General features: G+C 38.2%; 1 protein-coding gene across 1 annotated transcript; it reads right to left on the minus strand.

The window, feature by feature from the left end:
• Nucleotides 1-3,924: 3,924 nt before the first annotated feature.
• LOC140139078 (hyalin-like) lies at nucleotides 3,925-21,811 on the minus strand. Its single transcript, XM_072160859.1, has 8 exons — nucleotides 21,787-21,811; nucleotides 18,299-18,553; nucleotides 16,647-16,901; nucleotides 10,793-11,059; nucleotides 7,377-7,673; nucleotides 6,399-6,650; nucleotides 5,095-5,358; nucleotides 3,925-3,929 (listed from the first exon to the last, which is right to left on the minus strand). Exons 1-8 carry the CDS (start codon nucleotides 21,809-21,811, stop codon nucleotides 3,925-3,927), a joined length of 1,620 nt encoding a protein of 539 aa, XP_072016960.1.
• Nucleotides 21,812-25,669: the final 3,858 nt, after the last annotated feature.

A 25,669-nucleotide genomic window follows, 5' to 3' on the forward strand; every position in this document is an offset into this window, starting at 1 on the left:
GTGGCCGACATTTGATTTTTTCCAAGTTCGATACATTTTTGCCGGATTTTTCAAAACACGCAAAAAATTAAGATCGCATGAACCGATAAAATTTGATAAGTATTTATTTGATGTCGCGTCTCCTGTTTTAATCTTGAGCATTTTAATGCTTAACTTAAAAGTTGTCTACCGCGGATCCCGTGTTCACTAGCATTGTATTGAACTACATTTATATACATCATTGAACTACATCTATTGGCAGGAACTACGCTCTTAAAGTAATATTGTGACATTTGCATAAAAATAGATTTCTATTTATTTTCCACTATCATATATATCAGATTTAAGCCGAAAAAAGAGGTAAAAGAAAAAATTGGCCATTTAATTCCAGCGCCGATGTCACCAATGCATGCCGCTTCGTCGGTTGGGACCATGGCCAGTCGTCCTGATATTATGAAACAGTGTGTAAGCGTTCGACGACTATTTCGATTGTATGAATTAAACAACGTATTCAGTCGTTTTATTCCAAATTGGTGGCTGTGACTCTTTGTGTCTGTAATAATATCTTTCCGAACTCATCTGTGGTCATTTATTGTATAATATTCGCAATGCTTGTGGTTATACTGTCAGTATATAAATTACAGATTCATGTAAATTCCTTATTATTTTCTTAAATACACGGTTTTGTTAACACATTTAAGGCACCAAAATCTGAATTTCGATGATTTTTACGATCGCCCGGATGAGCAAATCACTGAATGGGCCTTTAACGCAAGACACTTACCTAGTCTAAAATACGTAAATATACAGGATGCAGTATTGGTCTCGTCAGTGCCAGTAATCATTATTGTGTTTGTTCCAACTGACAGATTCGACAAAACATGTATTGCTTGTGTAGAAGAGATTGTCGCAATCACTTGGTTTCTTACTTGTGGAACCACGTCTAAATTGGTATATCTATATGTCAGCTGAACGTCAGCGTTGTTGAGGAAGTTTTCAATACTTGGGCTGTTAAAAGTGACGGATGATGATGAGCTAGGATCAATAGTTGGACAAGATATTGATGATACGCCTGAAAATAAAAACGATATTTAACAAAACGGAATGTTAAGGAAAAGCTGTTCCATAACTACTTGAAGATTTTATCAGGACTGTTCATGGTAAACTGATATTTGTAATTTCATACAACTAGTCCAAATATTTCCACTTACTTGCAGACTTTTCGGAAGCTGACAGCTTCTTTATCGATGCTATTGTTGCAGTGACGATCTGTGAACAGCTGATGATTTTTGCTGCTTAGCAACCGAGTTGCCAGTTGATTTCTCTAATTTTCACTTTTTGTGTTAAATGATTGGTTATAAGAATGAACCATGTCTTTTCCAAGAATTAGAATGCATAAATTGAAAACAGACTTCGTACAAAGCTTTAGAATTAATTGTTACAGCATGTGGAAAAATGCACGTTTTTGGCCCTTTATTCATAAATTTGGCCGAATAATGAAATTAAACTTTTATTGCCAGTTAGTACTAAATGAATAATTAGGATCAAGCTATTTTTTATTTGGCAGAATTTGATAATATAAAACAACGAAAAACAAACACCTACTCGTTATCACAGTAATGATAAATCTACACTCTAGAAGGACGATGATTTCAGTGGACCCCATGAAAAAATATGTCACCGTAGTTGATCCCAGCAAGAAGTCTTGTCCAGATGTATGTGTTTGTAATGCTATAGGAATGACGGTTCCAAACCCATCATCCGCGGTTGGCTCAGGAGTCCAAGTCACAATGCGATTTGTCTGTCCAGCTGGTACAGTGTAGGTTTGTGAGCTGGGACAGTCTCTCACAAAAGCAGTGCCGGATTGAATGACTATAAACGAAATGTTAAAATGATGATTAGGTTATTTGTCTCATAAAATAATGTGTAACAATATGTAATAAGATAAATAAATGTTAATTTAAGTTGTCGACTTAAGTTCTGAGGAAATACTTGTTTAAATTCTTTCGCAACAGACTTTAGAAGTCCAAAATATAAAATCAGTCGCAAGCCTTGACACAGGAATACTCAAGCAGCAGGAAAAACAAGTACTTTTCTTGATTAAGGTCCAGAATACGCATATCTGCGAAGCAATTGACATGACAAGTCGGTAAAACATGTAGTCTTGGTTGCAGCCTGATTGGAAGCAACGGTGTGCACCAAAGACTACGTGGTTTATAATATATTGAATAGAAATATCACAGTTTTTCACCAGTATGCCAATTTTGATAAGAAAATATGTTTTTTGATATTTTGACTCAAGGTCATGTGATCCACGCAGTCAAAGTAAACGTCCGACATCAAATATAATGAACAATTGGGACTTTTTTTGAAATATTCTTTCCAAAGACACTAATATCATCAACATATTTGTGCCACTGGTTGCGGAGATATTCTCATTTGAAAGTTGATGGCGAAAGCCATTTGGGCAAAATCATCGCCAAAATGGCGGGCCGTAGCAGGAAAACGTTGGCCCGATATGGCTAGGACTGTTAAATGTGAAAAATGTAAATTTTTAATAATTTGTTATACAATTTGTATTAATTTTCATCACGAATTTCTAAAAAATAAAATAATTTGATATCAGAAGGCAAAATGATATTCCTCGTTTTTAGAATGCAATTAGGTGTGTCTGATGTGCTCTCAAATACATGCAAAGGTGGGTTACAAAGCCTTTAAACTTTCTTGTTTTGACATGGAATAACCGCATAGAAAATATCTTCTGGGTGGCCAAACAAAATCGATCGATCGCACGGGGTTTCAGTATGATGTCAACAATTATACAGGGGTCAACCACAGGACCTACAAAAGTATATCTGTAATATTTGAATTCTTATACACGCTCAGTGAGCGTCGCTCACTATGAATTGAGTAATACAATTTTTACTAAAGCTCACTAACATTCGCAAGATGCTGTGAACTACATTTTGTTTTTTGCTGCTTCGACCAACAATACATCGTATACCCTTAAATAATATCTGTAAGTTGATTTCCTTAGTGTAGCACTTCAGCTTTATATAATATCTGTAAGTTGATTTCCTTAGTTCAGCACTTCAGCTCTATAAAAGGAATTTGCAACATTTGGGCGATTTTGAAAACATACTCATACCCCGTTGATATCCCTGAATAGTTAAAATATTGTCAAGTTTATGGTACTAAACTAATGTTGAAAATACGCGTCATTAAAAAAAAAAAGCAAACAAGCAAATGAAAAATGAACATAAATAAGCTATAGTATAAGAAAGTTTTAAATAAACCACAAACCACAAGAAAAGTTTCAACTGAGCTTGTGGCGGTCATACTGAATGAAACTTTTCATAACAATCGTACCTTGAATTGTAAATTGACACTTAGCCTCATTCCCAGACCCATCAATAAATATGTAGCTAACCAATGTAGTACCAGTCCGAAAGATATCTCCTGACGAGTGCGTCTGGAATTTCATAGGTGTCACACCTGAGTTGTCAGTAGCCGTTGGTTCTGGAAACCAGGGGATGGATGCTTCTATTTGGCCAGCAGGAATGGTCACTGTAATATCGGCTGGACAGTCGGTTATAACGGGAGCTGTAATGTCTGGTGTGTCAACTATAAAGGCAATGAGAAATGTTAATTGATAAGATAATGGGGGCACACATTGGTTTTTATCCTATTGGGTATTATAGATTGATCAGCTCGTAATCGGGGGGGGAAATGTTAGGTTTTTTACCACTACGCCGAAAAGTAGACCCACGTTAAGATTGCTATAGTTGACATGTCTGGTCTATATTTTACGTATTAAAGAAAGTAGACAAATTATTGAATTGGAATTAATAATTCGTGATGTTTCTGGCGAGATAACACAATTTTCATAATAAAATATACTGATATCAATCCGCGATGTTATAAGGCCCGCTGATTACGAGCTGATCAAACTATAGATGTAATTGGAAAGTGAATTGTGTAAATGAGCTAAGTTGGGACATGTGTAATCTTACCAACAATGTCAAAACAAACCAGATTTGGAAAGCAGTACCCAAATTCCATTTTCAAAAATCGCACATTATGTTTTCTATGAAACAGGAATATGAGACTTTGCCAAATTCGTACAAATGCAATGCCTATTCCTTACCTACGATGATACTGAACGTACAAAAACCAGTATTCTCCGACTTTGCCATACAAGCTCTGCCACAATTCGCAAAAAGTAGTAGAGATGATCGGGCAACACTGAGGAAACATTCATTGTACTAGATTCAGAGGATGTGCTTGCGTTCCTTTAATTTAGCAACTACATAGAACTACATAAAATGATGATAAACTGGGATATTTAATGCATTTAAATACATAATTTGTTCAACTTCGTCTATCTCTACACAAAAGAGTAGATTTCTTGGCTAATACATGTATGTTAATATTTGGTGCTGCTTTTGGAATCGAGTTTAATCTCATAGCGGGAATTTTAAGGTTTGATTTATAACAAACCGGCAACACGCAACCATGAATAGACGAATCGTCCGTTCGGCGAGCAGGGCGCTCTATACACCAATCCGACTAGGCCATTACTGCGGTGTCCCCGACGTAAAACTGCGGTGTACCAAGGTCGGGGGTTCCATCCATTACTTTTTAGTATGCTATACAGAATTGTACACAACAGTGATTTTCAATACACGATCATGAATTGATTGAACAAATTAAATCTCCCGCACTGGTACACCTGTGGTTCCGTCAATAGAGGGCCAAATACAGTAAACGCTTCTCGGATCGGTGTATACTTATTTACTTATTCCTCATTATATGGGCACAACTGTTTTTCGGGATGATCGACAAATCACATCAAATTAAAATAACATTATGGGAATTGTATTTGCATCAATGTAGGAGACTTGGAAATGTTCATCGAAACCATCACCTCAGGTGATATCAGGTTTAAGGTTAAGTTAACCTTAAAACCATATCCCTTATGTCACCTGAGGTGATGTATTGAATGAACATTTTCAGTTCTGCGGATCTACTATATTTATGTTTTACTAATAGCAATTACGTACACTGATTATAGCAGAACAATATTTAACAATACAAAAATTGTACACAACTCACTCTCAAAAACAATAGCACCGAATGAACAAGTATTCTCATTCCCGGCTGCATCCCTGAATATATATGATACCAGGGTCTGCCCAACACGAAATTGATCATTGGGTCTATTGGTAGCAAATGTTGAGATTTGGCTAGTGGGAGTAACATTGTCTGTAGCTGTAGGAGGTATCCACGTAACAGCAACTTCTGTTGTACCAGTAGGTACGGTAATTGTGATGTCTGAGGGACAGTTAGCGATAACTGGTGGTGCGGTGTCCACTGGTCCTGTTGTAAAATAAGTATTATGGGATAGATTAAGGTATCATGGTAATACCGGGAAACATTATAATACAAACAATTATCATTACATTAAGGGAAGGGGTATGAACGTTTGGACAGTATTTATTGTGGGACATTAGAGCACATCAGACATATCGAATTGCATTCTGAATACGAAGAATGTCCTTCTGATATCAAATAATTTTGATTTTTGAAATTCGCAATATAATACACATTTTATGGCAAATCATTAAAAATTGATATATTTGATATTTAACAGTACTTGAAGTAAACTTTATAAATCTGATGATTTATACTTAAAGTGTATGTAGGTGGGATGAAAAGCCGACGATCAATTGAAAATTTTGACCTATTTGATTTATACTTAAAGTGTATGTAGGTGGGATGAAAAGCCGACGATCAATTGAAAATTTTGACCTATTTGATTTATACTTAAAGTGTATGTAGGTGGGATGAAAAGCCGACGATCAATTGAAAATTTTGACCTTTCGTATTGAAGATATGGATTTTTTTTCCCAAAACAGGCAATTAATACATCCATCTAAAATTCCTCCTCTTGGACTCCCTTCAGAACCTTTTTGTCAAAGTATTTAAACAAAAATTGCAGTAGATACATAAAATATATACGATTTGGGCGCTACTTTATATAGCGACACTGCAACGCATATTTGAATCATAAAAATGTGTTTGATTCCAATTTTTTCTGAGGTCAATATAAGAAATAGGCCTAGATGAAATAGATTTGACGACACGGATCCGGAAATAAAAAAACGTTTTATACTATTCCTCCCTTAAATGTTAGTCTTATTGTAAAGTGTTTTGACAATGGCAATGGATAATAACAGAAAAAACAAACGAGAAGCCATCTCCAATTATATTGAAGACCGAATTAAAAAGACTAGTCTGCGTATCACGTCCTGTCAACCACACCAAAAATGTCGTACTGCGCAGGTCAGCAACCAATCACATCGCGTTTTGCCCTGACGTCAGACGAAATTTTTTAATTCGGTCTTCAATTATAGTACCTTCTGTAACAACGTAAACAAATGTACATTGCACTGAAAGTCCATCGGCATCTGAAGCTATCAAAGTTACTGTGTTTGTCCCTGTGCTGAATCCGGAGAGAAAGTGTTCCTGAGTATTGGACAGGAATGTAGCAATCGTTTGACCGTTATTTATGTAAGTGTAGGTTATACCAGTGGTTGGAAATGTCACGGTAGGAGGATCGATACTAAATGATGTTTGCGTCGAACTTCGAGGGCTTGGACAAACGAGACCTAAAAAGAACAAGAAATTAATATTAAGATATGGTGATGACGATGATAGTAACAACAACAACAACAACAACAATAATCAACACAAAAATGTTCTTAAAACGTTTATTCGAAACAACATTCTAATTTATTTATTCTAGTTCATTCTAATATCATTTAAATGTCGGATTATATAAAGGACATGAAGACGTTTTAAAACGGTATTGTAAAACATTTTGGGCAATTAAACAGTAATTTTGTCAACACTTAAATAACATTTAGTTTAGAATATTTCGCAACAAATTTTCAAAAAATGTGTTTTGAATGTTATTAAAACGTTTGTATACCCTTTATATAACCCGATATAAACGTTATCTGTAAAATGTGTTGTGCTTGCTGGGCACTTGTCTCTTGGAAAACAAAGCTTCAATAAAAATCTTAGCTATGCAAACTTGGTATTTTTCAGGCGGTGGCGGATGCGATATCGCCATTTTGACGTCGCCATTGGATTAACACATAATCATGAAATCTTCACAAACAATTCTAAATTTATTATGTTGTGTCAAAGCAAAATTATCTTGCTCTAAAACCGTCGGGGTACGACAATTAACCCCACTGTAAGTATGTTGTTTTTTTGCAAACCGTCTATTTTGAATGGGGCTGTCCACCTTGTATTTTAGACAGCCTCGAACGTCTCGTGTCGCGTGTCCTATACCCCCTGGTATATTTACATAATAACAAGACACTTACCTAGTCTAAAATACGTAAATATACAGGATGCAGTATTGGTCTCGTCAGTGGCAGTAATCATTATTGTGTTTGTGCCAACTGGCAGATTCGACAGAACATGCATTGCTTGTGTAGAAGAGATTGTCGCAATCACTTGGTTTCTTACTTGGGGAACCACGTCTAAATTGGTATATCTATATGTCAGCTGAACGTCAGCGATGTTGAGGAAGTTTGTTATACTTGGGCTGTTAAAAGTGAGGGATGATGATGAGCTCGGTTCTATATCGAAACCAACCGGACAAGAGATTGATGGTGCGCCTGAAAAAATCAGCAAACGATACACAGTGTCATCGACCCTATATCTTCATGGCAGGAATCGCCATGGTAGGTTGAATCCATGGCCACGATTAGCCATTTGGTTCAAACCTTTAAAGCTCTTTAGAACTAATAATAAGTCGAGGGACATAACTAAGGCTACTCACAATGCCGGGTAATTGATCTTGGTTGGGCGTGAATAAGCTTGTATACTCCATTGAGGTCAATGGTCATCGACTTTTATACTGCCTACAGTGAGTGCAGCTGTACTACACGCTGTAGTCCATACAGGGTATTACAGGACCAACGCAATATAAAATGGTCCGATTTTGAGTTCAAAGCGCACGGCCAATTTTCAAAGCGCATTCTAGCGAATATCATATCTGTTCAACACGTATTTTCAAGTGTATGAGACCACATCTGGTTTCTTGAGAAAAATTCATTTGCGGGAGATATTCATCAATTTCTAACCCAGTATTCGAAGATTTTCGTCTGATATCAAAATCGTGCATAGCAATTCACGTGTATCGATCCCGTGTATTCATTTTAGTGTCCCTTCTCCACCAAATAATTATTAGCCAGGCGGTGTCGGTGTGCGATATGTCAAGGAAAGGTTGTGCCATAACTAGTATGAAGGACAGTATACCATGTATCTATCAATCCGTCAAACAACGTATGTATTTGAACAAATCAATAGCGGGACGTTCAAAACGTCAATAAAATACGTTAACCACGATCGGCATTGCTGGCGATCCCATCGCGCAAGCATGGCACTGTCCATAAAAGACGCCATTAAATACGTTAACCACGATCGGCATTGCTGGCGATCCCATCGCGAAAGCATGGCACTGTCCATAAAAGACGCCATTAAATACGTTAACCACGATCGGCATTGCTGGCGATCCCATCGCGCAAGCATGGCACTGTCCATAAAAGACGCCATTAAATACGTTAACCACGATCGGCATTGCTGGCGATCCCATCGCGCAAGCATGGCACTGTCCATAAAAGACGCCATTAAATACGTTAACCACGATCGGCATTGCTGGCGATCCCATCGCGCAAGCATGGCACTGTCCATAAAAGACGCCATTAAATACGTTAACCACGATCGGCATTGCTGGCGATCCCATCGCGCAAGCATGGCACTGTCCATAAAAGACGCCATTAAATACGTTAACCACGATCGGCATTGCTGGCGATCCCATCGCGAAAGCATGGCACTGTCCATAAAAGACGCCATTAAATATATAAAAAAACATGTAGTGTTGAGGTAGACTAATTCCAATCAGCCGTCTACACTTCGCATGTACTGTGTATGCTTCGTAGTGACGACTGATTATCTTACAGCCAATATCATGACGGACTTCTGAAAACTATTCAATGCGACTTTGGTTTTGCGCCGTAGCGCGACTGACTAGCGGCGCCCATGTACCGCGTCGCTGTACCGCGCCGCTGTGACAAGATCGCGCTCTGAACTTCTAAAACAACAAACTCGGTCAAAAGGTCAATTTGGACACAACTGCGCACACTCTATGCCACAGGAATCCTGTTGCAAAATCCGTCACTTTTTTTCCACGTAGTTTTCTCAGTCATTGTCAGTCGTCAATCCAGACGGTTGACGACTGAGGGCAGCAGTCTAGTGTTGAGGCACAGTTTCAATAGTCTACATATTTCTGTCCGATCCTTTCAGTTTATATGCTAAGCAATCGCGTACTACCTCTTTGTGTCATTCAGGAGAGTTTTCTTTTAGCCAACCTCTCCCTAATGTCACAGATGCCGTTCTTCAGTCTAGACAGCGTAGCTGAGCGGTCTGAGCCTAATGTCTCTATTATTACACAAAGTTGCGTGTCATCAGCATAGGTCATGCTGTAGATATCCTGACTTGATGATACCCTCCATAGGGGCAACCTAAAAAACAAACATTTCATAACCTACAACTGATCATTGTGGTACAATTCTGTACAGAAAAATATTATTAAGAAGTTAAAATCAAAATCAACGACCTCTAGTAACATCAACTTTTCTAGATCGATGACCACAATTATTACACGACATCAGTCGTTCTGGAGATGCACCAAGGTGTAATAACGTAGCCACTCCACACGGTTGTTTGATAGCATGTAAAACTACGTAATTTTAAAGAAATGGTGAACACTGATGGCGTTAAAATCGTGTTTTCTTAAATCGTGTTTTCATCTTTACACTGGTACAATGACATTAAAAACATCAGAAAAAGGTAACAATGTATTTTTCAAAAAAAAAATTATCATGAAATTTTAGGAATAACTATTTGGATAAATTAAATTTAAAATATATGTAAATAGCTCATACCACAAAGAAGCTAAAAAAGATGAAGAAGTTGAAGAAGAAACGAAAGTCTATGTTAAAAAGAGCTGGAAATATATGTACATAGTAATGGTTGTTGGTATTGTCCAGGTCTAGAATTGAACATTATATAATGTTTTGTTAGAAAATTCAATAAATAATCACATCAAACATCCGTATCCAATGAAATAGTGAGTCCAGTTGAATAGTGTTATGATTTCTAATTAATTTATTGTTATACCGGGATGAATGACAAACTTTTCAAAAGTTATTGTTTGTAGTAAATCACAAAACGCATGATAATTCCAATATTCTAAATTTACAATGTTAGATAGTCAGTGTAAAACAGGTATTGTTTACCAGAATTACAATGCCATTAGACTTAAGGGTAGACGAGGTATTGTTAGTCGAAGCAGGCAAAAAATCGATATTCATTATGTTAATCAATATATTAATGAAATTTAACACTTTGATGTTTTGCAAAAGTTGAAATCATATACTTTGAAAACTTGCTTGATTTATTGTTGTTAATGAGTTATGTACGTTTTATAGAAGTGTTGTTGTTTCAGCCCTCTTTACAACATAACTCAAGAACCACAGGACCTAAAAAGTATATCTGTGATATTTTAATTCTTCTACACACTCGCAATGAAATGATCAATGCAATTTTTGCCAAAGCTCATTACAATTTTCAAAATGCTACCATACTACCAAATCGCAACAGTTTAAAATAGCTGCTAACCTTAACCTGAATAAAAACAAAAACAAAAACAAAACGACAAACAAACACCTACTCGCTATCACAGTAATGATAAATCTACACTCTAGGAAGACGACGATTTCAGTGGACCCCATGAAAAAATATGTCACCGTAGTTGATCCCAGGAAGAAGTCTTGTCCAGATATATGTGTTTGTAATGTAATATGAACGATGTTTCCAAACCCATCATCGGCGGTTGGCTCGTGAGTCCAAGTCACAACGCGATTTGTCTGTCCGGCTGGTACAGTGTAGGTCTGTGAACTGGGACAGTTACTCACATAAGCAGTGCCGGTCTGAATGACTAAAAAGTGTATAAAAGCAGCATTAAAAGTTGATAAGATAAACTAATGCGTAACCCAATAAAATAATATAGTATTATCCACAGTTGTTGTTGAGATTTGAGGGACTTTGGAAGTTCTGAATATAAAAGAGTCATGAACTGTTGGCACAATTTAAGTCTAGCAGTAGGAAGCAAACACGTGCACTTTTGTTCTGGATACTTGGGAAACCAAACCTCACATCTGGGATATTGATAAATCGAGTTTTAAAAAGTTAGCCTTTTATGGTTCATAGGATCATTTCAACCAATCAACCAATTCGTTAACCCGAACCCTTTAAATTGGCTCAAATTTGGTATATGGGTAGTTGATGATTGAAAAGGTGAAAAATCTGAGCTACGTCCCGCTCATTTTCCCCCGATGGGACAAAAACTTAAAATTTCAGCTTTTATAGACTGAATTACCACACACCAAATGTCATCCAATTGGAAGGGGTCGGTCTTTAACTTCCATTTAATGGGGTGATTTGACATGGTATAGGCAATACTTCTGAGTGGTCCAAAAAAAAGTCGATCTATTGCACGCTGGTCGAGGTATGGTGTCAACAGTTATTTTGAAATACACTGAAGTATTTATCTGGACACAAGGAATCAAAAAAGTATAGATTGACCTATCTATGATGTACGATTCTTGAGGTTTTAGAAAAAAAGGTAAAGGTTTTGACATCCACATGGGCGAACCTGGTAAAATGTTCCGATTTAAATCAAATTATTTTTCTCGCAAACCATTTCAAGCTAAGAATAATGTTTTTGATATCTTGGATAACTCATTATATAGATAGAAGATGTCAACTCTCATTGAACTCCATTGACCTTGACATATTCGGCTATATAACATCCTGGGTGGTGTTAATTGTTCTTAATGTTCTGCGTGCTAGCCATAGGCTTCAACATAAAAAGTGTTTTCGTTACTATACATGAAACTTTAATGCTCTGCTGGCTAGCCATCTACAAAGTCCAAGTTGTGAGATATTTTCTCAAAATATATTGGCAGCTTTTGTAGAACCTGTTTTAACCTCGGTCATATGAAAGGGGGGGGGGAGTTGTTTGTGCCAACCCTTAAGGTTTTTTTCCTTTTGGTATAAACACGCGCTTAAATTAGCTTGAACCCAGCAAACATCATGTTTTCGATATCATTCGCAAAAGTTTATAAAAGTTTTACAGAAAAGTTTAAATGTTGGGTTATATAAAGGGTATAAAAACGTTTTAATAACATTCCGAAAACATTTTTGAAAAAAATTCAAAAAAGATACAAAACATTCTAAATAGAATGTTATGTTGGGGTTGAAAAATATTTTGCAAAAATGTTTGCCCAAAATATTTGCAATAACATTTTAAAAACGTTTTCATGACCTATATATAACCCGGCATTTAAATGTTATTAAAACGTTTTGAAAAAAAAAACATTTTAAGAACATTTCTGTGTTTGCTGGGTGCAAATATTGACAAAATATTTGGCAAAAAAAGTTGGCAAAAATAGTCTACAAAAACATTTTAAAAATATTGTTGTAGTGTGTTTTCATTCATGACCTTTATATAACGCCATATTTAATGTTATTAAAACGTGTTTACCTAAAACAAAACCCAAAATATAACTTATTTAAAAAAGTTTGTGTCTGCTGGGTCAATATCATAAACTGATCTTAAAGAATAGGAACAAAAAAGTTTCGCGGCAAAAATGTCCCTCTCTTAAAAAGGTGTGAACATTTGGAAAGCAAACAAGTAAACAAATAAACATAAATAAACCACATCGCACACAAGAAGAAAAGTGGTACAAGCAAATCAAGGTCATGGCAAATTTGAGCAACTCTGAGTTAACCATTCAGCCCCCTCCAGGTGTTGATGCTAATGACTTTGAAGCCGTTGCGAACAGCATCAACAACATCTTTGCATCAGTTTCTAATGACCTTGATGTGCTTGATACCGCTAAGCTTCCTGCTTATCGACCAGATCCAAACCCATGCCCTACTGTTCATGACTACGAGGTTTATGAAATGCTGAAGAAAATAAAAATTGGAAAAGCCGGTGGTCCAGACGGTATTTCTGCCAGGCTCATTAGAGAGTTCTCCTATGAACTTAGTAAACCCCTGGCCGAAATCCTCAATCAATCATACTTTGAAGGTTCAGTACCACCCCAGTGGAAGAGGGCTGTTGTAGTCCCGATTCCAAAGTCTAAACCCGCTACTTGGGATAAACAATACATACGGGACGTAGTGAGCGCCGCATGGCCGCTCCACTGGCTGGATAATTTCTTGTTATTTATCTTTGTTTGGTAGGATTTTATGTCGTCATTGTGACTGTATGCTGATATCGTGAGTACTGTGAAGAGTTTTGAACGGATTTTGTGCAATATTAAGACTTTAAGCGCTAGTTCAGCTGCTGAAATACATATTCTTGCCGAGTCATTTTACATTTAAGCTTACTGAACACTGAAATGCCTATACTGTACTATTGGATGCATACACATCGCTATACTTGAGTGGTCACCAGTAGTGTGGGTATTGAGCTAATGACCTCCATTATAACACGCATCGCTGAACTGTAGCCATCATGTATACTTATTCAAGGGAGGCCCTTTTGAACATACGCAATACTAGTGTGCATGTAAGATCCAGAAATAATTTTGAGCCAAATGATTGGAAGTTGATGAAAGAGTTGAAGATAGCCAAAACTACACGCCGTGGTTGTCGATCTGGAAAAAAGTAAGCAGAGACAAATAAAGACTCGTATTACCGCACGTTTACACCCTACCAATGTTACCAATGTCAGTGGAGTTTGCCATGCCAACTTGACTAAATTTCCTAAAGCTGTTTACGAACCTAAAGCTTGCTCACTACCAAATGTTTACATGTGTAATCCTAGGTCATTAAACAACAAGTTTGATGAATTTAGCACCATGGTGAGAGACTTAGGTGTTGATATTGCAGGTGTCTCTGAATCGTGGTTTACGTCAGACAAACCAGTAGAACATTTTCAGATCCAGGATTACAATCTGATAACTAACAATCGTACTTGGAGACGTGGTGGTGGGGTAGCCATTTATGCTCGCGAGAATCTAGGAGTCCAAGAAGTACATGATATTAATGTGCCCGACCACCTTGAAGTGCTGTGGGTAAAAGCCAGACCGGAAAGGCTACCCCGTGAAATACCTGTACTTTTTTATGCAATCATCTACTCCCCGCCAGATAATCCACATGAAAGTGAACTTATTGCGCACTTACTTCATGGTTTTGATTATATACGCACCCAATATCCTCAAGCTGGTGTAACATTATTTGGTGACATCAACCGGCTTGATACTACTCAGATCTGCTCTGGTAACGGACTCACACAAGTTGTGAATAAACCAACCAGGAAAGACGTGATTCTTGACAAAATTATCACTACTATGAATCGTTATTACAAGGAACCTGAAATATATTCCCCAGTTGGAACAAGCGACCATTCGTCAGTTCTTTGGTCCCCTCTGAACAGTCTTCCATCCAAAGCCAACACAACGCGTTCGCGAGTTGTAAGACCGATGAAAGATTCAAATATGAGAGAGTTTGGAATTTGGAATTTGGATTGGAGAGCGTAACTTCCATCCAAAGTCTTCCATCCAAAGCCAACACAACGCGTTCGCGAGTTGTAAGACCGATGAAAGATTCAAATATGAGAGAGTTTGGAGTTTGGAATTTGGAATTTGGATTGGAGAGCGTAACTGGTCTGAAGTGTATGAAAAAACAAGTGCAGTGGAAAAATGTAATGCCTTTTATACCACCCTTCAGAAAATTTATATCCCTTGGTATACGTCCCTCAGTAGTGACATGGATTGCCAGTTTTCTTGATGGTAGAGAACAGAGTGTTAGGTACCGTGGTCAAAATAGTGATTGGGTTAAGTTGAAAGGTGGTGTGCCTCAAGGCACACGCATTGGCCCACTTGGTTTTGTCACCGTAGTTAATGATGCCGCTATGGACAATTCCATTACGACATTGAAATATGTCGATGATTTAACTTTGGTTGAGACGAGAGCACGTAATGATGCATCTAACATGCAGACTCATCTTGACAAATTCCAGGATTGGGCGGTGCAAAACCACATGAAGCTTAACCCTTTAAAGTGTGCTTCTATGAAAGTGTCATTCTTGAGAAACAACCCAGTTGACCAACCACTTATGATTGCTAATGTTACCCTTCAGTCTGTCTCAGCTGCAAAAATACTTGGTGTCCATGTAAGTTCTGATCTGAAATGGGGTAACCATGTTACTGAAGTGCTAAAAAAGGCAAATGGTAGACTGTATATGCTTAAACTTCTCAAACGCTTCAACTTGCCAACAGATGATCTTATTACTATCTTTTCTGGGTTCGTACGCCCATTAGCTGAGTATGCTGCCCCTGTGTGGCACCCTGGTCTGACCATCAACGAAAGTGCCGCTTTGGAACGAATCCAGAAGAGAGCATGTAGGATCATTGTTGGCAAGCAGTATACAACCTATGATGAGGCACTCGAGCTTTGTAAGTTGCCATCCATGTATGAGAGACGTGAGCAACAATGTTTGAAGTTTTTCAACTCGCTTTTCAAATCTGAGCGTTTCCATAGTTGGGTACCGCCAAAGAAGAGCACCATTCATGGCAGAGTTTTAAGAAATTCTGACCAATTGTCGGTACCAAGGTGTAGAACATTGCGTTGTCAGAAAAGCCCTCTGGTGTACATGGCCAATATGTGGAATAAAAATGACTCCTAGTTTTTAGCTTTTTTATTATTTTAAAGGGCTATTGGCATTTTCACTCCCATCTCCACCAAATTTTATAGCATTATTATGTGCAATATATTTTCTGTTTCTCTCATTCATTTTTTGTCATTTAATATGATCTTAATATGCTATGTAATTCATTTATGAAAGTATGTGTGTGCCGAGAAGGAGTTTGAGTATGTAGTCACTAGTGCATGAGTAGAGAAAGAGTTTGAATAAGTGGTGTGTAAGGTCAGTGGGTGTGATCTTGTGGTAGTGATAGTTTATGAGTGGATATGGGATGCAGGGGTGTGTGTGGGGGTGTACATGTGGATGAATGGGTGAAAATGAATGTGTGGATGTTTTACTATGTAATTTGCTTTTTTTCTTCATGTTTTTGCTGTATTTATATGTACATTGTATTTTAGCATTTATACCTATGTATTTTAATATTTTATATGTGTATACTTTTGTAAAATTGTTGCATTTCAGTTTTTATACTGCTATGACAATTGTGTAATAAACCTTTAATGAATGAATGAATGGATGAAAACATTCAAGTGAGTTTTTGGTGGTCATGCTGAATGAAACATTTCATATCGTTGGCATAGTGCAACACTATCGTAAGTGCAGTAGAATAGAATAGCTGCCATTTGCAACATTTCAATAAATGTACAGTACTTACTTTCATGTAAGTGTGATATCTTGGGGTTAGCTTAGTGGCCATCAGAAATGTATACAGAACATCAACACTTTGAAATGAGCATGATGAGGGGATTGTACTGCAAACAATAGGTATTTTACAAAAGGCAGCTATTATATTCTACTGCACTCTTACCTTGAACGGTAAATTGACACCTAGCCTCATTTGTAGACTCATCAGTAAAGATGTATGTAACCAAAGTAGTACCGGCCCGGAAGATAGCTCCTGATATATGCGTCTGGAACTTCATAGGTGTCACACCTGAATTGTCAGTTGCCGTTGGTTCTGGAAACCAGGGAACGGTTGCTTCTATTTGTCCGGCAGGAATGGCCACTGTGATATCATCTGGACAGTCGGTTATAACTGGGGCTGTAATGTCTTGAGTGTCAACTGTAAAGACAATGAGAAATGTTGACAAAACAACGTATCATTTAAACTATTGGATATTACGTGAAATTGGAATTCCAGTGTCTCGTAATATTTGGAAGACTCCTGCCTTCTTTGCCTGTGCCTTCTCCCCGATTACTACTTCTGTGCAGCTTTCTCCTGTCAACATTTTCTGGACACTTTCTCAACAATATAGGGTGGAGAGGGGTGTAACATAAAGCACTGACCACCCCATCCTTGACCGAGAGGTATTGTCTGCCATCTGGATGCCCGAACTCATATGAAAAACTTTCGCGCATCTGCCTAGTTACTATATAGTTTACACAGTTCTTATACACGGCAATTCAGCTGTTGATTTTCCACCAGCTTATTGGTCAGTGTGTGTTTACGGTGCAAAAAAATTATGATCCACGCTCGGGATATGAAAGTTAAAAGACAAAAAAAAAAAAAAAACATTCAAAAATGTCTGTAACTACGAAAAACCCGCGTTTTCCATTAAATATTCTCAATCTGTCTGGTTTTCAATGATTGAGAGGGGCTCGTCAGTTTTAACGTACACAGCCAATTAGCCTGTCGCTCTTTATTTTCTCCGCGGACGGTACATCAATATTCATACTTTCAGGTTTCCGTAAATATAAAACTTGTTATGTTTGGATAAAAGAAAAGATTGCAAGGAAATTTGCCGATGTTGCGGAGGTGGGGCCTCCTCTTAATGGGGAATTGACAACAGAGATCAATACCATGTTGGAGATGAAACTGAAAGAAAACAAGATCGCAGAGTTACTTGCAAAACATATTGCACCCTCCAACCTGTCTCGGCTTAAATCGCCCAAGGTAAATCAAAAGAAAAGATCCGCGGTGTTTTATTTAAAATTTGAGCTTTATTTAAAAAATGAGCTAAAAGCTACGAGGGTTGAGAGCCAGAAAATCTCAACTCACAATCACCTGCTGCCACAAAATGAGCAGGGCTATAAAGAACCACAAAATGAGCAGGGCTATAAAGAACCACAAACCGCGAAATTTGGATATCCAACAAGATTAAACTATAAATTAGCTCCCGATAGAGGGCAGGGCTTGGTGAAAACAACAAACCACGAAAGATCGCCGACAACCGCCGCTTAATAGGAATATTCAACTAGATTGCCCGCAGGGCTATAAAGAACCACAAACCGCGAAATTTGGATATCCAACCAGATTGCCCGTAGGCCTATCGATTATAAGGGTCCAGAGGACGCTTGGATTTTTATTCTTATTTCGAGGCCTGCTTCTAACACTAGCGAAATATGTAGTGGATGTAACACAATTTAGCTACTACCCCGATAACTATTAACTACAGTAATGTAGGCTATATCCTTCGGGTCAAAATCGCTGCTATCTCTCAAAATAACAATGTTACCAACCGTGTACATTAACCGTAAACGTGCACCTAGCAACGTTGTTAGCAGCATCTCCCCAGAGATAGCTAACTTCCGTGAGAACACCAACAGTAAGGTTTGCAGGAGGAGTATGTGTACTAACTGTTGCCAATTGGTCCGTTGGAGTGGTATCATCTATAGCGGTAGGTATGGTCCATGTAACATTAGTGGATTGAGTCCCAATTGGGACTGTTACATTAAAGTCATTTGGACAGTTGCTAACGACAGGTCTAGTTGTATCTGAAAAGAATAAAATTTTAAAGTATTTTCGGAATCAACCACTTTTTTGGGGTGGGTAAAATTAAGACGTATGTAGTGTACATTGTGAACAAAAGAAAACATGCGGTTTTAAAGGCTAAGAACCATAAGAACCATATTTAAAGACTAATAACTTCCTCTTTTCAACGACTTCATGAAGGCCTTTTCCTCCGACAATAGGACCGTCACATACTACGTCATTATGGCATTCCTGAATCAGAAGTTAACGTCATTTAATCAACGCCAGAAACGCTGTTTAGTGGTGGATGGAAATATATCCTAGCCTTTTGACATATCTACTGGAATACTGCAAGGGGATGTTCTCAAATAAGGCACTTCAATAATCAATAATCAGTCCGGCGACGGCCTCCACTAACTAGCTACTAACTTGGGTTTTGGGCGCTGACTTTCATGTTCACTATCACTTACTCATCAGGAAAGTACGACCCTTTGCCAATCACCTACAGTACTCAATTTCGGCATACCATAAGAAACTCATCATAATGATTGACAGAGAGTACAATAAATGTAGCTTGTACCGTTTTCTTGTGGCATCCTTCAGAAGTGAGCGGTCCGTTTACCAATATTTTCGGTCAAATCTCCATTCAATTAATACGGCGAGTTGGCTAGCTATGCCTTGCCCTCACTCACTATTTTACCAAAGTGCGAATATTTCTGAACATCTAACCTAGCTGTAATTTTAGGTCATGTTAGAGAAATATATTTGCTAGAAGTGTGGAGAGTACAAAAATATTGGCCGGTTATTTTCACACAGTGACGTTAACTAGGTAATGGCCTATACCTCTAAAATACACTGTTTGTAGAGGTCACACCTCAATGGTGAGAGCACTGTGTAGTGTGTATAGGATAATAAACAGTAACTGCAGTATGGTACATATTACGTCATTATGGCATTCCTGAATCAGAAGTTAACGTCATTTAATCAACGCCAGAAACGCTGTTTAGTGGTGGATGGAAATATATCCTAGCCTTTTGACATATCTACTGGAATACTGCAGGGGGATGTTCTCAAATAAGGCACTTCAATAATCAATAATCAGTCCGGCGACGGCCTCCACTAACTAGCTACTAACTTGGGTTATGGGCGCTGACTTTCATGTTCACTGTCACTTACTCATCAGGAAAGTACGACCCTTTGTCAATCACCTACAGTACTCAATTTCGGCATACCATAAGAAACTCATCATAATGATTGACAGAGAGTACAATAAATGTAGCTTGTACCGTTTTCTTGTGGCATCCTTCAGAAGTGAGCGGTCCGTTTACCAATATTTCGGTCAAATCTCCATTCAATTAACACGGCGCGTTGGCTAGCTATGCCTTGCCCTCACTCACTATTTTACCAAAGTGCGAATATTTCTGAACATCTAACCTAGCTGTAATTTTAGGTCATGTTAGAGAAATATATTTGCTAGAAGTGTGGAGAGTACAAAAAATATTGGCCGGTTATTTTTCACACAGTGACGTTAACTAGGTAATGGCCTATACCTCTAAAATACACTGTTTGTAGAGGTCACACCTCAATGGTGAGAGCACTGTGTAGTGTGTATAGGATAATAAACAGTAACTGCAGTATGGTACATATTACGTCATTATGGCATTCCTGAATCAGAAGTTAACGTCATTTAATCAACGCCAGAAACGCTGTTTAGTGGTGGATGGAAATATATCCTAGCCTTTTGACATATCTACTGGAATACTGCAGGGGGATGTTCTCAAATAAGGCACTTCAATAATCAATAATCAGTCCGGCGACGGCCTCCACTAACTAGCTACTAACTTGGGTTATGGGCGCTGACTTTCATGTTCACTGTCACTTACTCATCAGGAAAGTACGACCCTTTGTCAATCACCTACAGTACTCAATTTCGGCATACCATAAGAAACTCATCATAATGATTGACAGAGAGTACAATAAATGTAGCTTGTACCGTTTTCTTGTGGCATCCTTCAGAAGTGAGCGGTCCGTTTACCAATATTTCGGTCAAATCTCCATTCAATTAACACGGCGCGTTGGCTAGCTATGCCTTGCCCTCACTCACTATTTTACCAAAGTGCGAATATTTCTGAACATCTAACCTAGCTGTAATTTTAAGTCATGTTAGAGAAATATATTTGCTAGAAGTGTGGAGAGTACAAAAAATATTGGCCGGTTATTTTTCACACAGTGACGTTAACTAGGTAATGGCCTATACCTCTAAAATACACTGTTTGTAGAGGTCACACCTCAATGGTGAGAGCACTGTGTATTGTGTATAGGATAATAAACAGTAACTGCAGTATGGTACATATTACGTCATTATGGCATTCCTGAATCAGAAGTTAACGTCATTTAATCAACGCCAGAAACGCTGTTTAGTGGTGGATGGAAATATATCCTAGCCTTTTGACATATCTACTGGAATACTGCAGGGGGATGTTCTCAAATAAGGCACTTCAATAATCAATAATCAGTCCGGCGACGGCCTCCACTAACTAGCTACTAACTTGGGTTATGGGCGCTGACTTTCATGTTCACTGTCACTTACTCATCAGGAAAGTACGACCCTTTGTCAATCACCTACAGTACTCAATTTCGGCATACCATAAGAAACTCATCATAATGATTGACAGAGAGTACAATAAATGTAGCTTGTACCGTTTTCTTGTGGCATCCTTCAGAAGTGAGCGGTCCGTTGACCAATATTTCGGTCAAATCTCCATTCAATTAACACGGCGCGTTGGCTAGCTATGCCTTGCCCTCACTCACTATTTTACCAAAGTGCGAATATTTCTGAACATCTAACCTAGCTGTAATTTTAAGTCATGTTAGAGAAATATATTTGCTAGAAGTTTGGAGAGTACAAAAAATATTGGCCGGTTATTTTTTACACAGTGACGTTAACTAGGTAATGGCCTATACCTCTAAAATACACTGTTTGTAGAGGTCACACCTCAATGGTGAGAGCACTGTGTATTGTGTATAGGATAATAAACAGTAACTGCAGTATGGTACATATTACGTCATTATGGCATTCCTGAATCAGAAGTTAACGTCATTTAATCAACGCCAGAAACGCTGTTTAGTGGTGGATGGAAATATATCTTAGCCTTTTGACATATCTACTGGAATACTGCAGGGGGATGTTCTCAAATAAGGCACTTCAATAATCAATAATCAGTACGGCGACGGCCTCCACTAACTAGCTACTAACTTGGGTTATGGGCGCTGACTTTCATGTTCACTATCACTTACTCATCAGCTGCCAACAAGCATAGCTCTACACGTGGTGAGGGCAAAACAAGCAAAAAGATTTGCCAGCTCCTTCGGCTGTACCTAAAAAAGAAGCCAGGCAAACAACAATACTAGTTCTAATAAGACTGGTGATACTGAAACTGATAGACTGGGTTCAATTGAGAAACTCTTGATCCAGATGCATAGAGATTCACGTGAGCAAAAGGCTGAATTTACAGCCAGAATTGACAAGCTAGAGAAAGAATATGCTAGCAATAGTAATATGCAGTATATGTACCATGACTCCGACTCAATGAGCGGTGAACAGTGTGAAAATGCTTATCCAAATTATGGATATTATGGCGGGGGTGAACATGATGTCATGGATATGACTAGTGACGCTATGAGTGAAACTCATGCTTATGATGATAGCACTGGTGCTATTGCTGCCCCAGAGGAACTAAATGAGCAGGTGCTGAGCACTATTAGTGACTTGGTGAAAGAGTCTGAGAAACAAAACGTGTCTAAAGATACACCCACTCCAGCAGCAAAGCCCACGGGCTTTGCAAGGAAATTTGCCGATGTTGCGGAGGTGGGGCCTCCTCTTAATGGGGAATTGACAACAGAGATCAATACCATGTTGGAGATGAAACTGAAAGAAAACAAGATCGCAGAGTTACTTGCAAAACATATTGCAACCCTCCGCCCATTTGGGCATCAATGACTCCTAAGACATGTGCATTTGACATACGCTTACAAAGAATCCAGAATTCTTTAACTGGTGGAATGTGTGCTCTTATGCGCTCCATTGGAGATGACAAGCTTACATCAGAGCTGGAAGAGGTGGTTGCACTGCTGTGCAACGCCAACTATGAACTGACCAATGCTCGGAAGGACCACATTAAACCTCAGTTAAACCCGGCCTATGGCCACTTGTGCCAGACTCAAACTGGGTCAGATTTCCTGTTTGGAGATGATCTCCAACGTAATGTGAAAGATATTACAGAGGAGAAAAAGCTGTCATGATGTGCACAAAACAGGGAAGCCATATAAGGCTTTCGGAAGAATCCAAGGTTCCACCCCTATTCTACGCAAGGCATGCACCAATCCAACTTTCATCAGAGAAGGGGACAGTATCGCCCTGGGCCGATATTCATAAAGCCTTGCTAAATTAGCAACCAACTAGTGCTTAGCAAGATGCTAAATCCACTAGTTGATAGCTACGTAGCAATCAACTAATTTCTTATTCATAAAACCTTGCTAAACACTTTGCTAACTAGCTATCAACTAGAAATATTTAGCTGATAACTTATTTGGGTGTTTTGGGTGCTATGGCCTTCAACAGTTGTGTAACATCTAATACAATAGGCTTATATAATACATGTCTATTATACTTGAGCTCTGAACCACAGTCAAAATGATCAAAATGTAATGACTCATTGCTGATGGTCTTCATTGAGATTTCGTTAATAAAATTACATGTGTATTTTGTAAGCTATATAGGCCTACAAGGTTGTTACGGCAAATCATAACAAAATGTCCACCATGAGTAAGCCAAGCATGATTTATCTTTATCAAATTGACATATAATTTGTTATTGAAAATAAGTCATGCATCTTTACCAAAGAGAACATTGGTAACATGTCTCCAAAATATATATTTTACGTATCAAACAATTGAACAGAATTGCTTCGATTGAACATATCTGCTTAACTAAAGATTACTTGCTATATCATAATCATTTTTCTTGTGCAAATTTGGTTAAACAATACTGGCTTAGTTCAATGTTTATTCATTCACCCTAAATTTTTTGTGTGTTTTTAAGACAGTTTCTTATGTGTAAAACACACTGAAGACCTCAGAAACAGAATATTCTGAGAACATTATTTTTCATAATTGACAACAGTTAATATGAAATTAAAACAATAAATCATGTCCAAATGCAGACTGACTAGTTGTCAACTAGTGACTTAGCGCTGCCCCAGATCAACTCTAAGTTTTGGCAAAATTTTAGAATGTTGCTAACTCTAACTGGGTTTTATGAATAAGAATTAGCAATCAGCTAGGCTTAGCAGCTTGCTAAAGTCAATTTTAGCTGTCAACTAGGCCTAGCGTGGTTTTATGAATATCAGCCCAGGACCTTTTTTAGGGAACAGATCACCCCAGATGCAGGCACCCTACCGCCAGCAACCGCTGTACCGTCAGGGATATCAGCAACCGCAGTGGCGCCAAACATTGCCTCCCCAGAAACTGTACAACAGAGGGAAAGCACCCTCTACTCAAACCAGACCAAGCCAGTAGTAAAACCTGCAGAGGTAGGTGAGTGCAGTGATGCAAATATAGTAGGTGGTCGATTGAAGTCATGTGTATCTGAATGGTATAAATATACATCAGATCCTTCGATTATAGAGGCAGTTAAAGCCTATAGATTAGATTTTAAAGAATTGCCCCCTTATCAAACTGTTAAACCACATCCATATAATTTGTCAGAAATGGAAACAAATGCAATTGATGAGGAAGTGAAATCCTTATTACGGAAGTAGACGTATGATACTAGATCTATCCCAATTAAATAAATACTTGACCTATCAGCACTTTAAAATGGATAGATTTGAAGTTGCAAGAAAGCTAATTTCTCATGATTGCTACATGGCTTCAATCGACCTCAAAGATGCCTATTATTCAGTACCCATATCAAAACAGCATAGGAAATACTTGAAATTTCTTTGGAATGGTGTTTTATATCAGTATAAAGCTCTACCAAATGGACTTTCCTCAGCTCCAAGGCTATTTACCAAGGTGTTAAAACCACCTTTTTCCAAATTGAGGAGCCTAGGTTACTGTATTGTTGGGTACATAGATGATACCCTCATTATTGCTCCATCAAAACAGGAAGCAGAACAGGCAGTGCACCACACAGCCAATGTCTTGTCTAATCTGGGGTTTATTATTCACCCAAGAAAATCAATATTTGAGCCAACACAACAAATTAAATTCCTGGGCTTTGTGATAAACTCAAGTGACATGACAGTGTCATTAACAGGAGACAAGAGACTTGATATTAAGAACAGGTGTATTGAACTCTTGCGTAAAAAAAACCAACTATTAGACAAATAGCTGAAGTTGTTGGGAAAATAGTCGCAGCATCCCCTGCAGTTCAATATGCCCAACTGCATTACAGAGCTTTGGAAATTACAAAAATTGTATCTCTCAAGCATAATGCTGGTAATTTTGAGGCAAAAACTGTTTTGGGACAATCTGCTAGAAATGATCTGGATTGGTGGATTTGCAACATTGATCAGGAAACAACTAGGGCACAGGTTCAGGTACCTAATGCAGATATACAGATTGAAAGTGATGCCAGTGGCTTAGGATGGGGTGGTACAAATGGTATTGATGAGATTGGTGGTAAATGGAATGCCCAGGAACAGCAGTTGTTTGAGTCATCAGGCATTAACACCATGGAGTTGCTAGCTGCATTTTTACGGTGCGAGCATTTTGTAAACAAATGAAAAACAAACATGTTCATGTTAAATGTGACAACCAAACAGCGGTGACTTACATCAATAATATGGGGGGTACTCGTTCAACTGGGTGCAATGCTTTGGCAAAGGAGTTATGGCAGTGGTGCATTGAGCATGATATGTGGCTGTCCGCATCTTATTTACCCGGAGAGTATAATGTAATCGCAGATCAAAGGTCCCGCAAATTCCAAGATCAAACGGAATGGATGATGGACAAGGGTGTTTTTGATGAACTGTGCAGTCGGCTAGGTCAGCCAGATATTGACCTATTTGCATCTAGGCTGAACAAGCAGGTAACCAAGTACATATCATGGAAACCTGACCCAGATGCTGAAGCGA

This window comes from Amphiura filiformis, chromosome 18 (assembly GCF_039555335.1).
Source record: "Amphiura filiformis chromosome 18, Afil_fr2py, whole genome shotgun sequence".
Lineage (NCBI taxonomy): Eukaryota > Metazoa > Echinodermata > Ophiuroidea > Amphilepidida > Amphiuridae > Amphiura > Amphiura filiformis.